The sequence below is a fragment of the Mustela lutreola genome, chromosome 2 (genome assembly GCF_030435805.1).
Source record: "Mustela lutreola isolate mMusLut2 chromosome 2, mMusLut2.pri, whole genome shotgun sequence".
NCBI classification, from domain to species: domain Eukaryota; kingdom Metazoa; phylum Chordata; class Mammalia; order Carnivora; family Mustelidae; genus Mustela; species Mustela lutreola.
Window position 1 is genome coordinate 55,426,895 of NC_081291.1, and position 16,473 is coordinate 55,443,367.

At 42.4% G+C, this 16,473-nt stretch overlaps 1 protein-coding gene across 3 annotated transcripts in view; it reads right to left on the reverse strand.

Annotated features, from left to right (window-relative positions):
- Positions 1–5,612: 5,612 nt before the first annotated feature.
- The window catches only part of FGD5 (FYVE, RhoGEF and PH domain containing 5), a 122,757-nt gene continuing 111,896 nt past the window's right edge, over positions 5,613–16,473 (reverse strand). For all 3 annotated transcript variants that reach the window (XM_059161832.1, XM_059161831.1, XM_059161833.1), the window contains exons 19-21: positions 12,497–12,625; positions 7,417–7,571; positions 5,613–7,043 (exon numbers count right to left, since the gene is read on the reverse strand). In XM_059161832.1, coding sequence (XP_059017815.1) covers positions 7,007–7,043; positions 7,417–7,571; positions 12,497–12,625 — 321 coding nt within the window. In that variant the 3' untranslated portion in view covers positions 5,613–7,006. The remainder of the gene's footprint in view (positions 7,044–7,416; positions 7,572–12,496; positions 12,626–16,473) is intronic.

Genomic DNA, 16,473 nt, shown 5'->3' on the forward strand with positions numbered 1-16,473 from the left:
TGGAAGCACTCTTTCAAGTGGTAAATTGAGGCATTCATGAAGGCTGCTGAACCTCAAAGTTCAAAACTGTTGACTGCAAGGCTCAAAACTCTTGACCAAGGGTCACCTGGGTGGCTCAGTGGGTTGAGCCTTTGCCTTTGGCTCTGGTCATGACCTCAGGGTCCTGGGATCGAGCTCCATGTTGGGCTCTCTGCTCAGTAGGAAGCCTACTTCCCCCTCTCTCTCTGCCTGCTGCTCTCTGCCTACTTGTGATCTCTCTGTCAAATACATAAAATCTTTAAAGGAAAAAAAAAAACCTCCTGACCAAAGCCCTGGAACTAAAACCCCTAAATTATATAGACAAGAAACTTTGAATATTGAATGGACTTTGTTAAATTTATTTAAAATTTTGAGATGTGGTATTTAGCAAATGTTGTATTTATTGTTATTTTCTTCCCCAAAGAGAGAACTTGTCAAGGAACACTATGTTGCATTAGAAGTTTTATCCCTATAGCTTTCTTAAATGAAGAAGAAAAAGACTGTTCCCTTAAAAATTTTCACAAAGAACGCTTAATAATGTCAAGGGACATTATTAAGCAGAAAAGCAAAGCTTTCTAAGAAATGTGATTTAAGGGGAGCCTGTGTGGCTCAGTCAGTTAGGTGGCTGCCTTCGGCTTAGGTTATGATCCTAAGGTCATATGGGATGGAGACCCACATCAGGCTCCCTGCTTGATGGAGAGCCTGTTTCTCCCTCTCCCTCTGCCTGCCCCTCTGCCTACCTGTGCTCTATCTCTCTGTCAAATAAATAAATAAAATCTTAAAAAAAAAAAAAAAAGGCAAGGAGAAATACTATTTAAAGGGTCATTTTTGGGGTGCCTGGGTGGCTCAGTTGTTTGAGTGTCTGATTCTTGATTTCAGCTCAGGTTATGGTCTCAGGGTCATAGGATGGCCCCTGAGTCAGACAGACTCCATGCTCAGCTGGGATTCTTGAGAGTCTGTCTTAACTCTCTCTCTGCCCCTCCTGCTCAGGCGTATGATCTCTCAAATAAATGTGTTTTTAAATTTTTTTATTTAAAGATTTTATTTATTTATTTGACAGAGATCACAAGTAGGCAGAGAGGCAGGCACAGAGAGAGAGAGGGAAGCAGGCTCCCCGCTGAGCAGAGAGCCTGATGGGGGCTCAATCCCAAGACCCTGGGATCATGACCTGAGCTGAAGGCAGAGGCTTAACCCACTGAGCCACCCAGGTGCCCCTAGGAGGGGATGTTTCTGATCCTGTATACCAAGGGATGGACTCATAGGATGAGCCAGTGATATCTTCATAATTTTAAAAATGGAAAATCTTTGTTGAGTAGGTGAAAGGTTGAGATTTAAGAGAAATTAGTCAAATTGCCACAGTGAATGCTAATGGTCATTTTCCACCCTGCTCCATAAAATAAGATTCAGGGTCACACTGAGTGGTATTATAGCTGTATTTTAAAAGAGCTGTCTAATTTTATGCCTATAATAACTTCCATAATTATACCTGTTAGGATAATCAAGTCTCATGCTTTGGGGTATAGCCAATTACTGTAGCGATCAAGAGGTAATTGATTTTCTCATGTACGTTGCTCACAGCAGGGCAGCTCCATTACACATTCATGGATTCTAGTGTGGTATTGTTGGGGATTGTTAAGTACAGGCCACTGGATTTGAAGGACCACATATTTACTGGAGATGGCAATTCTTTTAATTCTTCATCTGCTTCTTTCATCTGTTACTTTAAAAGGAGTTCTTTTAATACGGGCTTATTGCCTATACCTGACCACAAGACAGACTTGTGGATACAGCTTGTTGGTGAACACATTAGGCACTGAGCCAGATCCTTCTTTCCTTTCCCTCTGAGTCTACCTTTGGAGAGAATGTGAACTGCACTTTTGAAGGTGAAATCCTAATTTTGAAGAGAACTTGAGGTCATTTAGGGCAGTTGTTCCTTGAGTGGGGAAGTCTTTATATAATAAACCAGAGTAATGGTCACTGTTGAAAATAAGCTTTGGAAGCCCCTGGCATAAAACATGTTGTTGTTCTAAAGTTCTATCATATTTGCAACTCTTAGCTCCTGGGTAATTGTTACAATTTATAATTTACATATACCAGTAACAGGTGTTTGTTACTTTGCTTATAGGAATCTGGTACCTTAACTGCCACCATATCTATTTCCTGATCGAAACTATTTCTGTAGCTTTACCATGAATTTTGTACCTTTTCCCTCCTTGTTATATGTTTGAAGCATTCAAAAAATAAAACTGGCAATGTCCTTACATTTGAATATGTCTTTAGTAAAGTCTTTTGTTTTGGCTTACTATGTGTCTAACTGCAACTTTGTGCTCATTTTTTTCTTACCTGACACTCTTAAACTAGTGGTTAAAAATTTTTTGAAAATAAGTTTTGGGGGCGCCTGGGTGGCTCAGTGGGTTAAAGCCTCTGCCTTTGGCTCAGGTCATGATCCCGGGGTCCTGGGATTGAGCCCCAAGTCGGGCTCTCTGCTCAGCAGGGAGCCTGCTTCCCTTCCTCTCTCTCTGCCTGTTGCTCTGCCTACTTGTGATCTCTGTCTATCAAATAAATAAAATCTTAAAAAAAAAAGTTTTGACCATAATCTAGAAGTATAAGTATATTTTACAAGCAGTAATATCATGTATACGCACACACACGATTGAAACCAAAAACGTCATAAAATAGTCTGTGAGGAGGCCAGGTCCGCCCTGCTGGGTTCTGCTGGGCTGTCAGCTGCAAGTGGGTAGGGCTGGGCTGGGGGCTGGAGCTGGTTGTGACCCACTGCATCTCAGTCATAGAGTTTAAAAAACAAGGCTAAAAACCTTGTTCTTGTTTCTTGTCTTGTTTCTTTCTCTGTTCTCTCTCTCTCTGCTTTCTTAACACAGATTTTACTTTGTACAAGCCTCTCTTTCACTCTTGTGGACGTGCTGCCTTTCTATACTTGCTCTATTGTAACAGTACCTGTGAAGGACTATCAAGCAAATTCAGCATGTTGGCGTTCTGTTCTGTCAACACAGGATGCCCCTTCCTGTACAGCAGCACCATATTATCTGTGCAAAGAAGAAACTGAGGTCACCTAGGGAACTTCCTCCATGGCCCAGCATAGCCCTTTATTATGCAAATGCAAACCGTAGTCCTCTTTCCAAAAGATGTGATCCAAAGAGTAGATTCTGGGGGTGGATCCTCAGCAACTCTCCTCCCCTCAGCCCCAGATGACAGGTGTGTTCCTCTAAGTAGCTTAAGAAAGGGCAGGTGTAAGTAAGTGTGGCCATCATGGAAGGCCTGCTGGGTGCTTCTAAGGAAAAGCTAATACAGGAGGATGAGTTCCCCCTCCCTGGTGCCTGTGACCAGGGAAACTTGCAGCCCAGCCACCAGTGACAGTCACTCATTAGTTTCTGGAGAAGCAGTCCTGGAATCGAGCTGACACTGGACAGCAGATGAGAGAAACCTGGAGGGCTTGGTTCTTAGAGGTGCTGTTGAAGTCTGAAACTGCCCTGCTTTTGCACCTCTTCGTGTAAAGCTAATTTCCTGTTTAAACCAGTTTGATGTTAGTTTCCTCTTACTTGCTATTGAAAGCAGACTACTTAGCCTGGACACCTCTGTCCTTTCAACCTACCATTCGTGTGTGGAAGCACAAAAACTCCCACGATTACAGAAGCCCCAAAACACAGTTGAATCAATTCACAGACTATTCTAGCATGTTGTTGATTCTGACTGTAGCAGAACTCAGACTCTAACAGTCCTACCACTCCTACCCCAGGTGACCTAAGTCCCCATTTAGAGCTTCAGTGTTCAGTGATGATTTTATACTGTCAGCCAAACGAAAGGTTGGGCTGGATGAAGAAAAGACTGTTGGTGACCTGGGCACCGGCCTGCATGGCATATACCCAGTGATCCACACCCACATATGGGACCAGGCTGCATCCAAGGGAGAATATGTGGTCAGCTTGTCTGTCGGGCTGACCACAACTCAAAGCCTATTTCTGGTATGTGCAAGAATTACTGGGAGCCAGGAACTCAACCGATGTCCCCAGATACTTTGTTTCTAGTGTGCTTTATATTAGTAATCATGGGTGGAATTCTTCTTACTAAGACCAATCCAGGCTGGAAATACATTGCAGGGAAGGTGTGAAGCCACTAGAAAGTGTGTGCTTGCTTTCAGTGCAACTCCAGTTTAATTAAATTTTACTAATTCTGAGAAGCAGGCAGAGGCCAAACCTGCAAAAGTCTGTGTTTTCTTGACCCACGTGTGAAGAGTTCAAGAAGAGGTCATTCAAAACTGGGGGAAAGATCTGATGACTGAAGGAGCGCAGCCTGCCCCTGCCAGGCCCTCTTTGGGCCTGGTTTCTTTCTTGCCATTTCCATGGATAAGAAAGGTCTTCTTTGCATATTGTCTTCATCTTCTATTGTCATAGAGCAGGGCCCATTACTTATTTTCCCTTTGTACAATGCAAGCCATTCACCATGGTGTTATGGTTTCCAGTCTACTTTCTTGAATGTTCAGTTTGTGCTTTACCCCTGTACTCTTTGGGAAGCTGGAATGGTCTCCATGTGATTGGTGAAAACACTCAGGCTTGAGCTACCGAAGTGAATGACTTTGCCCAGGGCCTGTGTACTCTAATTTCTGGGCTACCGCTTGGCATAGAACTGCTTCCTCCCTAGAAACACGGCCTTTGCTGAAGGCACACAGCAGAGGGGCTGCTCTTTGCCCAGGGAGCAAGCAGATGGGCAAAGCAGATATCATGAGGGCCTCAGGAAGCGTGGTCATGGCATCAAAGCTGCCATTTCTCAGGGTGCAGTGGAAGGGAGCACCCTTAGGCCAAGTAGGTATCTTCACCTGAGTTATTCCAAGCAGGCCCCATGAACTTGTAAAATGGGCTGGGCGAAGAGAAGGTCTGGGAAGGAACAGCAACATCAGCTAGTAGAAACTGGCTGAAATCGAAGAACCATGGGAAGGACAGGTAAGAATGAGTTACAGAGGGTCCCTGCTCAGTCACATAGGAGCTGTGGAGGATCTTAGTGGCCCATGCCACTTCATTTATAAAACCAATCCAGTAGGTTTCATCTATAACCCAGGTGGTTTTTATTAGGTAAGTACTCACTGAAAAATAAAAGCCCCATTACCTCTTTTCAGAGTATCAGAAATAGAATGTTATATGGTAAAAGAGGCCTTCAGATGACTTCCAGATGTGTAATTCCACCTGGAGCCCAGAAACTCAGAATGGCCAGTGTCACACAGCAGATTGGGGAAAATCCCATTACCTGGTACGGAAGTCTTGCTGTGCTTTTAAAGACTCGGAGGCTCTAGAAGTCCCACTTAAACATGTCTAATGATGAAGTGGTTGCATTGGAATTGATCCCTCAAAAATTAATTTAAAAATCTTTCTGGGCGCCTGGGTGGCTCAGTGGGTTAAGCCGCTGCCTTCGGCTCGGGTCATGATCTCAGGGTCCTGGGATCGAGTCCGGCATCGGGCTCTCTGCTCAGCGGGGAGCCTGCTTCCCTCTCTCTCTCTCTGCCTGCCTCTCAGTGTACTTGTGATCTCTCTCTGTCAAATAAATAAATAAAATCTTTAAAAAAAAAAATCTTTCTGATCACTTAGTTTGAATCATTAATTAAATGTTTAATGCAAACATTTTAAAAGAAATTGCAAACTAGAAAAAAAAATTCCCCTGAAAATATTTAATGTAAATAACTCCTTGAGATGGTGCTTTTTACAAAAGGTTTGTCAGCAAATGCCATTTTGTTTAGGGGACAGGACATCAGGAAATGATATGATTGTTTTCTATTTCAATGAGAGTAACAAGGAATCCCACCTGCTCTACCCCCATTCTTTTCTGTGTAGAAATTTGTCCAGCATGATGAGCAGTGGTCATCAAAGGGAGGCAGCTGGGCCCCAGGTGCCCAGAAAATATCTTCAAGTCATTACTTCTGTGCTCCCTCACTGTGTTCATAGCCCCTCGCCAAGACTGCTGATTCACCTTCTGATTGTATCTTTTCTCTCTTCGCATCTCTTTCGAGGCTTTGGTAATACAGCCGAAGGATAACCATGTTGTAAACAAGCCCAGGTTCTTTTTCAGGTAACACTTGTCAGCTCATGTTGGGTAAACACAGGAAGGCACACAATAAAATAAAGCACGCCCTATCTCTTCAGAGTGTTGGCAGTGACCTTCAGGGTGGGGCTGGGTCTGCCAGCAGCCAAGCATCCAGCACTGGGGTATAGTGTGAGGACCACCCCAGGAAGCGGGGCATCCTTCCTTCATTAAGTCAGGTCAGTGTGCAGGTCTCATGATCAGTGGAGGAGAAAATCCTTGCCTTCTTATCCAGTGCAGTGCGGCCTCCGCAAGGAGGACCCTCCCCTCTGAGCGCCACTCATTTGGCCACTTGGCAAGGCCCAGTCGTGTCTGCACAAATCATTTGTATGTACACCCTTATTGAGAACTGGCGGCAAATTAGTCCACAGGACTCTGTCTGCTCCTTACTTAAGTAAATCACTTGGGAAACATAAAACTGGAGGTTGTAGCTCAGTAAATCAATAAAGTGCTTTCGATGAGGGTAGCTGTTATTTATCAGTTGTTTCTCGTTTCACCTGAGGCACCGACATCAATGCTATGAAAGGTGATAATGTTTACCACTAGTAAAAATCGTAAAAGCTTGTTTCCACTAAAAAGCCTGCATTCCTAAAATGTACTTTTTTCCTGTTGTTTCCACATCTTTACGCTGCTAAACATGATCTCACTACTGGGTAAGGAAATAGTTTATGCTGGGGTGGCGCAGGGTTGGGCAGGGGGAAAACACGAGAACAGAAAAGGAGCGGTTCATAAATATTCCTTAAGGGTTCAACGTGTGACGGTGAGAGAGGGGGTTACGGCAAAAAGGATGAGCCCCCATGCTGAATCCTCATATCAGTCCCGATGAGTGGAGACACAGATTGGCTTCTGGAAGGGTCTACCTTCAACCGAAGACTTTATTCTGAGTCCACATGCTTGGTAACTGCTATAACACACTTGCGTCTTCCATGGCCTTAATCCACCTATAAAACAGGAGAGAGGAGACAGTTCAGAGTCACAGCTCTGAGACTCTAGTCAGAGAACCTACAAGTGACCAGACGGACTTGGTAACTATTAGTCTGATGTCAAGGACCATGTCATATTCATATTTGTTTCCCTACCATTTAACAAAAGGTATGGAACACAGAGCAAAGGTTTGCTGAATCAAAACATGCCTGTATGAACGAATCATAATAATCTTTAAAAAATCTCACAACCAGGAACAGGTAGTTCTACTGTTCCCTGGGCCACTGTGGCACAGGATGGCTGGAGCAGAGAGAAGCCAAAGCCCTGGGTAGCAACTTGTTTCCTTCTAGAGGGAGAGGCAAGGAGATAGAGGCCTAGATATTTGGGTACCTTTGAGCTGAATTGTTATCCTCTGCTTTGAAGCTATAAAATAGGGTTTTCTTGTGGTAGAGGTGAAAAATTGGTCCTACTTCACTGCTGCCCTCTTCCTTCTCTGGGGCGATGGTGAAACCAAGCAGGGGCATGCTCTCCATGGCCACTGTGTCCTACAGAGGGCAAAAGGGAAAACAATATTAAACATGGCACTACACACAGTCAACTGCTCAGCATTTACTGTTCCCGATTTCAGATGCGTGACAAGCCCTTCTATGTGAGGCAAGCTTTGGCAACAGTGGAGTAATAACCACACACATACTCTTCACCCCCTCTTCCCGGCAGGACCAGTCATGAGGAGAGAAACTTAACATTCTGTCACAGCCTATTAGGGTCCAGGCATTTTCATCTTTATATTACCTTGTTGAATCTTTACAACAATCATAGAAGGTGTCACTCCTGTTCTAAGAAGTCACTGAGGCTCAGAGATGGAGAAGGTAAATAACTCCCTAAGATGGCACAGTTTAGTAAGGGGCAGAGCTAGAACTTGAACTCACGACCACCTTTTAACACTGCATTCTTTCTACTGACCTGATTAGTCAGAGACTCTGCTTTCCAGAATTACTCCAGATAACATACCCTATACTTATTCCCCCATGCCCTCATCCACAACGTCTCAATATGGAGGCACTTAGGGTATCTGTGCTATAAAGTGGCTAATAATGTGATAAGATGTACACAGAGAACATAAATGGATCTTAAAATCACAAAATTGACTGGAAAGGATTTTTGTATATAAAGGATATATTTACACATATATATTTATGTGAAAATACATGCTCATAAAATACAACTTTATGAAGCCACACATAGACAAAAGATATAATTAGTTAAGGAATTAGTTAAGATATAAGTAGTTAAGAAGGCTGTGGGAGGAGGAGGAGTTGAGGTTGTATATAAAACACCATCAATTTTCAAAGACTCCTGGATCAGGAAAAGCATCTGACAAAACTCAATATCAATTCATGATTTAAAAAGCCCTCAGCAGGGGTGCCTGGGTGGCTCAGTGGGTTAAAGCCTCTGCCTTTGGCTCGGGTCATGATCCCAGTGTCCAGGGATCAAGCCCCACATTGGGCTCTCTGCTCAGCAGGGAGGCTGCTTCCTCCTCTCTCTCTGCCTGCCTCTCTGCTTACTTGTGGTCTCTTGTCTGTCAAATAAATAAATAAAATCTTTTAAAAAAAAAAAAAAAAAACCCTCAGCAAACTAGAAGGGAACTTCCTTAAGCTGAGGGCATCTGTAAAATACTGACAGCTAACATCCTACTTAATAGTGCAATACTGAATGCTTTTCCTGTAAGATTGGGAACATGGCAAGAGGGTGCTCACTCCCACCAGTTAAACTCAAAATTGTACTGGCAGTCCTAGCCATTGCATTAAGGCAATGCAAAAAAAGAAATTCAGCAAAAAAAGAAATTAAACTATCTGTGCTTGCAAAGGACTTTTTTTATTATTATTACAAAATAGCTATTAGAACCAATAATCAATTTAGCAAGGCCATGGGATAACCAATTTTTAAATTATCTGTTTACAGCAAATAACTAGAAAATAAACTCCATTCAAAATAGCATGCAAAAAATAAAATAGGAATAAAGTTAACAGAAATGCAAGAAGTATGAGACCTCTATACAAATCATTAAAAGAAAAACTAAAGAACTAAATAAATGAAGATTTATACCACATTCATAGATCTTAAGATTGAATATTGTTAAGATGCCAACTTTCCCTGAACTGATTCAACAATCCCTCCCATAATCTCAGGCTTTTGGGTAGAAATTGACAAGTTTATATGGAAACACAAAAGATCTAGGATACCCCAAACAATCTTTAAAAAGAACAAAGCTGGAGTGGCGCCAGTTAAGCATCAGACTGGTGACTTTGGCTCAGGTCATGAATTCATGAGTCATTTGCTACTTAATGAAGGCACCAAAATAATTCTATAGGGAAAGGAAACTCTTTTTTAACAAGTGGTGGCGGAATAAAAATATCCATGTGGGAAAAAATGAGCCCCAACCTGTCTCACACCATACTCAGAATTAATTTCGGATAAATCTGAATGTAAAAGGTAAAACATTCAAGTGTTCAGAAGCAAATACAGGGGAAAAACTTTGTGACTTACAGTAGACAAAGTTTCTTATGATATGAAAAGCAGTAGCCATAAAGGAAAACACTAATAAATTAGGATTCATTTAAGAAAAACTCTGTTCACCAAAGGACCAGAACAAATTCATTAAGAAAACACACAGACAAGCCACAGACAGGGAGAGAATATTCACAAAACATTTATCTGACAAAAGACTAGTATCCAAGATATGTAAAGAATTCCTGTAACTCAATAAGACAATTTATTTTAAAAAATGTGCAAGAGATCTGAACAGACACTTCTCAATGGGAAATACTGAAATAGCTAATAAGCACATCAAAAACATCATTAGTTACTATGGAAATCGAAATTAAAACCACACTTGGAATGCCTGGATGGGTCAGTCATTAAGCAGAGCCTTCAGCTCGGGTCATGACCCCAGGGTCCTGGGATCGAGCTCTGTGTTGTCATGCTATCTGCTCAGCGGAGAGCCTACTTCTCTCTCTCCCTCTGCCTGCCACTCTGTCTACTCGTGCTCTCTCTAGCTCTCTGTCAAATGAATAAATAAAACTTGAAAATAAATAAGTAAATTAATTAAAACCAAACTAAGATACTAGTAAATTAATGACTGACAATACCAAATGTTAACTAAGATGTGGAGCAACCATAACCCCCACTCTTACATACATTGTCGGGGGCAATATAAAATGGTAGACCACTTTGCAAAAGGTCTGTAATTTCTGATAAACCAAATATATACCCTCCTGTGATCTAGAAATTCCAATCCTAGGTGTCTACCCAAGTGAAATAAAAACCCATTTTCATATAAAAACCTATATACAAAAGTTTAAAGTGGCTTTATTCATAATCAGCAAAACCCAGAAACAACCCAAATGTCCTTCAACTGATAAATGGGTTAAACCCATGGTGGTACATTCACAACATGGAAAACGACTCAGCCATAAAATGTAATGACCTGCTGCTGTTTTCAAAACCATGGATGAGTCTAAAATGTCTCCTGCTGAGTGGAAGAAGTCACATTTATATGTGGTTCTATTTACATGAAGATTCTAAAAGAGGTAAAACTAATCTGTGGAGGAAAAAATTCAGAATGGTGTGCTGCCTCTGGAGACAATGGAATAAGGTGGGGATACACAGGTAAGTGACAGGGGTTCATGGTAGTACACACATCAAAACTGGCTATCCATTTTATCAAACCTTTTTTCTTTGATGGAATTTGACAGCTTAGTCCTATCACTGGCATGGTCTTAATAAGAAATTGTGTTAGTTCTTTATGGAAAAATCTACTTTGGAAGTATACTTAAAACCCACCTTTTTAATCAGTTTAGGGTGTCACTTCCAAAGACAACTGTTGCTCAGTGCCGAGAAAACGGACACTGAGAATGGGTTTTCCATTCTCAGACAGGATTCATATCTTTATTTAATTATCTCTAACCTTCATTCACCTGTCTAATTTCTTCCCAAAGAGTGGTCCATGGAATGGGATAGTTCATGAGACACTCCACAAGGAAGGGCCTGTGGTTGGGCCAGCTTGGGAAATCTCATCTCAGAGATCCACAACACACCTGGGTACATTACAGATTCTGAGAAGTACTCCCACTAACTGCTTACTCAGGGTCCCTTCAGAACCCAGCATTTAGAGAAACCCTGTGAGCATCCTGTATAATACCTACTTTGGAAGATGCTGCCCTGGGTTGCAGGTGGGCATTACGTCACATTTGTTCTGGCAAGATCAAAATTCTCCTCAGCTCCTCTGTGGGCATGTCAGCGAGGGCTCAGCTCACACGGCACTGGAGTCATTCAGGTCCACTGCCAGTCCCTCTCTGTGTCCCTGCTGGCTTCTGGGACTCCCTGAGGGAGGGGCAGGCTGCTACCATTACAGCTGCAGGTCTTTTGTAAGAGAAGCTTTATGCCCCCAAAAGAAATTGTCTTTTGCACCTTTGCCAGCATCTGGGGTCAGGGTAGAAGGGCCAGCCCTGTGCTGATGTGAATATCCTCCTGGGGTAAAGCACACACCCTCTGCGGCTGGGCACTGAAGTCCCATTTTCAAAGTGGGTTTAGCCCATGGAAGCCACCAGATGGTGGGGCCTAGACCTGGAAATCTTTCAAACTATCCTCCAGGTCCAGCCTGGGGCAGGACCAGATAGCACCCTGCTGTATAACCATAGCCCACACCTGGCTACTCCAGAAGCAGGCTTGATTTCCAAGGCCCTCCTACATTTTTTTAAAAAAGATTTTATTTATTTATTTGAGAGAGAGGGCATGAGTGGGGGAGGCTGGCAGAGGGAGAAGCAGACTCCCTGCCGAGCAGGGAGCCCAATGCGGGGCTCGATCCCAGGACTCTGGGATCATGACCTGAGCAAAAGGCAGACGTTTAACTGACTGAGCCACCCAGGTGCCCCAAAGCCCTCCTAAATGTTAATGTAAAGTAAGATGCTTTGTAAAAAGTATCAACTTAAGCTTTATTTAGTAGAAACATTACCATGAGACAATGTAGTTCCCTGATAAAAGAAATGCACAGAGTAAGAAAGTGTGGTAGCTTCCTCCAAGCTGTTGAATTCTGTCTGTCCCAAACAGTGGAGGTGGAGAGCAGAGAGCAGCCTACTTTTATGGAGAGCCTAGCTTGTGCTGGATGCTGGGCCTGTGACCTTCAAACACTTGGGTGCACAGGCTTGCATGCTGTCCCACCTCAGCTCCACAGAGAAATGGTAAATTCTGACAACTTGGAACCTATACATGGTTGTGTATCCACAGCAACACTCAGCACAGGGTACTGTTCAACACAGACTGGAGGGGCATGGGACTGGAAACTGGATCCAGTCTCACACTGCCCTACAGGGGATGGGGTGTTGTGCATGCCCAGAAGGACATTCTGAGGCAGGCGTTTAACCCAAGGGTCTTCGGAGGTGAGAGGAGGGAAAGCATAAAACACCACTACCTCACTAGCCATGTAGGTGTAGAGCACTTTGCCTTTGATGACAAACCAGAGCTTCTTCCAGTGCCTCTTGCCTTTCTTGCAACGGGTGAGATAGCCACTGATGGCGGAGCCCTCTCCGGAGGCGGCCACCTAACAGAAGAGAAGCAGAGCAGTCAGGGCACCAGGTGGTGAGCACAGTTCAAACAGAGTGGAAAATGACACTGCAAACCAGTTGGCAGAGCGTTTATCCTGCTTTGAAATCTGAGATGTGGATGAGGTCTTAGGATATGTCCAGCACCTCAAAAGCAGCGAAACAGTACCAGGGATTAAGAAAGGACTTACTGAGTGGACCCAGGAGACACAAGAGTCAAAAACCACCTTCGGAGTGCTGCCCCGAGTGGGGTTTCAGATTCTTGGCTCCCACTCCCCAACCCCCAAGGGCTCATAATATGAAACTGCAGATATCTGGGGGAAAGGCTCTTCCTTCTAAAACTGATTCCTAGCAGAGTTAATACCTATTCTCATCAAACTGTTTAAAAAAAAAAAAAAAAACAGAAAAGGAAGGAACCTTCCAAATTCATTCTATGAGGCCAGCATTACCTTGATACCAAAACCAGATAAAGGAGCCACCAAAAAAGAGAACCACAAGCTAAATATCTCTGATGAACATAGATGCAAAAATCCTCAACAAAATACTAGCAAACCGAATCCAACAATATATTAAAAAAATAATTCACCACTATCAAATGGGATTTATTCCTGGGATGCAAGGGTGGTTCAATATTTGCAAATCATCAATGTGATACATAACATTAACAAAAGAAAGGATAAGAACCATATGGCCATTGCAATAAATGTAGAAAAAGCATTTGATGAAGTCCAACATCCATTCATGAAAAAAACACTCAATAAAGTAGGTTTATAGGGAACACACCTCAACATAATAAAGGCCATTTATAAAAAATGGACAGCTAATATTGTCCTAAATGCAGAAAAACTGAGAGATTTTCCTCTATAGTCAGGAATAAGACAGGGATTTTCACTCTCATCAGCTTTATTCAACATAACATGGGAAGTTCTAACAACAGCAATCAGACAACAAAAAGAAAGAAGAGGCATCCAAATTGGGGATGCCTGGCTGGCTTAGTTGGTGGGGCATGTGACTCTTGATCTCTTGGTCATGAATTTGAGTCCCATGTTGGGTGCAGACATTACTTTAAAAAAAGGAGGGGGCGGGATGCCTGGGTGGCTCAGTTAAGCCTCTGCCTTCGGCTCAGGTCATGATCACAGGTATCACAGTTCTAGACTTCAAGTTATATTACAAAGCTGCAGTCATTAAAACAGTATGGAACTGGCGCAAAATCAGATACTGAGATCAATGGAACAGAACAGAAAACCCAGAACTGGATCCGCAACTATATGGTCAATTAATCTGGACAAAGCAGGAAAAAATTTCCAATAGGAAAAGATTGTCTCTTCAACAAATGGTGTTGGGAGAACTGGAAAGCAACATGCAGAAGAATGAAACAAGACCACTTTCTTACACGCTACACAAAAATATATTAAAAATAGATTGAGACCTGAAACCATACAAATCCCAAAAGAGAAGAGATAGTAACTTCTTTGACACCAGCTGTAACAACTTTTTTCTAAATATGTCTCCTGAGAGAAACAAATGCAAAAATAAACTATTGGGGGGGCGCCTGGGTGGCTCAGCAGCTTAAAGCCTCTGCCTTCGGCTCAGGTCATGATCCCAGGGTCCTGGGATTGAGCCCCGAGTCAGGCTCTCTGCTCAGCAGGGAGCCTGCTTCCTCCTCTCTCTCTCTCTCTCTCTCTGCTTGCCTCTCTGCCTACTTGTGATCTCTGTTTGTCAAATAAATAAATAAATAAATAAATAAATAAATAAAATCTTTAAATAAAAAGAAATAAACTATTGGGATTTAATCAAAATAAAAACCTGCACAGCAAAGGAAATAATCAACAAAGCTAAAAGGCAACCTTTGGAATAGAAGAAGGTAATTACCAATGACATATCTGATGAGGGGTTAGTATATAAAATACATTAACCTGGGGCACCTGGGTGGCTTAGTGGGTTGAGGCCTCTGTCTTCGGCTTAGGTCATGATCCCAGGGTCCTGGGATTGAGCACCACATCGGGCTCTCTGCTCAGCAGGGAGCCTGCTTCCCCATCTCTCTCTCTTTCTGCCTGCCTCTGCCTACTTGTGATCTCTCTCTCTCTCTCTCTGTCAAATAAATAAATAAATCTTTTAAAAAATGCATAAAGCACTTATAAAACTCAATATCCAAAAAACAAATAATCCATTAAAAAGTGGGCAGAAAACTTGGACAGATTTTTTTTTTCCAGAGAAGAATAAAGATGGCCAACAGATACATGAAAATATATTTGTCATCACTTACCATCAGGGAAATGCCAATCAAAACTACAATGAAATACCACTTCACACCTGTCAGAATGGCTAAAATCAACAACACAAGAAACAACAGGTGTTGATGAGGATTTGGAGAAAGGGGAACCCTTTTGTACTGTTGGTAGAAATGCAAACTGGTACAGCCACTGTGAAAAATAATATGGAGCTTCCTCAAAAAGTTAAAATAACCATTCTACCATCTAGATCTAGCCATCACACTACTAGGTATTTACCCCAAAAATACTGAAACACTAATTCACAGGGATACATGCATGCAATGTTTACAGCAGAATTATTGGCAATAGCCAAGATATGGAAGCAGCCCAGGTGTCCACAAATTGATGACTGGATAAAGAAGATGTAGTAAATACATACACAGGAATATTACTCAGCCATGAAAAAGAATGAAATCATGCCATTTGCAATGACATGGATGGAACTAGAGAGTATTATGCTATGAAATAAGTCACACAAAGAACGACAAATACCATATGATTTTACTCATATGTGGGATTTAAGAAACAAAGCAAATGAGCAAAGGAAAAAAAAAAAGAGAGACAGAGTAAACCAAGAAACAGACTCTTAACTCTAGAGAACACACTGATGGGGTGCCTGGGTGGTTCAGTCATTAAGCATCTGGCTTTGGCTCAGGTCATGATCCCAGAGTCGGGTTCAAGTCCCGCATCGGGTGCCCTGATCAGCAGGAAAACTGCTTCTCCCTCTCTCACTCCCCCTGCTTGTGCCCTCTGTCTTGCTGTGTCTCTGTCAAATTAAAAAAAAATCTTAAAAAAAAAAAATAGAGAATGCACTGATGGCTAGCAGAGGGGAGGATGGGGGATGGGTAAACTAGGTGATGGGGATAAAGAAGGATACTTGTGATGAGCACCACGGGTTGTATGGAAATGTTGAATCACTATATTGCACACCTGCAACTAATAAATACTATATGTTAACTAACTGAAATTTAAATAAAAACTTGAAAAAAAACTCCACACATACATGCTCAAAAAAATAAATTTGATTTTTACACTTGAAATTTTTTAAAAAGATTTTATTTATTTATTATAGAGAGAGACAGCATGCATGAACACAGCTGGGGGGAGGGGCAGAGGGAAACAATCTCAAGCAGACTCTGTGCTGAGTGTGGAGCCCAATGTGGGCTCAATATGGGGCTCGATTTCACAATCCTGAGAGTGACCTGAGCTGAAACCAAGCCAGATGCTCAGCTGACTGAGCAACCTAGGTGCCCCTGATTCTATTTTTTTTTAAGATTTTATTTATTATTTGACAGAGAAAGAGATCACAAGTAGGCAGAGAGGCAGGCAGACAGAGAGGAGGAAGCAGGCTCCCTGCTGAGCAGATAGCCCAATGCAGCAAGGTTTGATCCCAGGACCTTGAGATCATGATCTGAGCCAAAGGCAGAGGCTTAACCCACTGAGCAACCCAGGCACCCCTGATTCTTACACTTTTAAGCTCATCTCTTATATTTAAGGATGGATCTTCTTTATAATGTTTACTTAAAAGGTCTTATAATCTTCCTAATGGGGAGTTTTAATTCCTGTTGTTATTA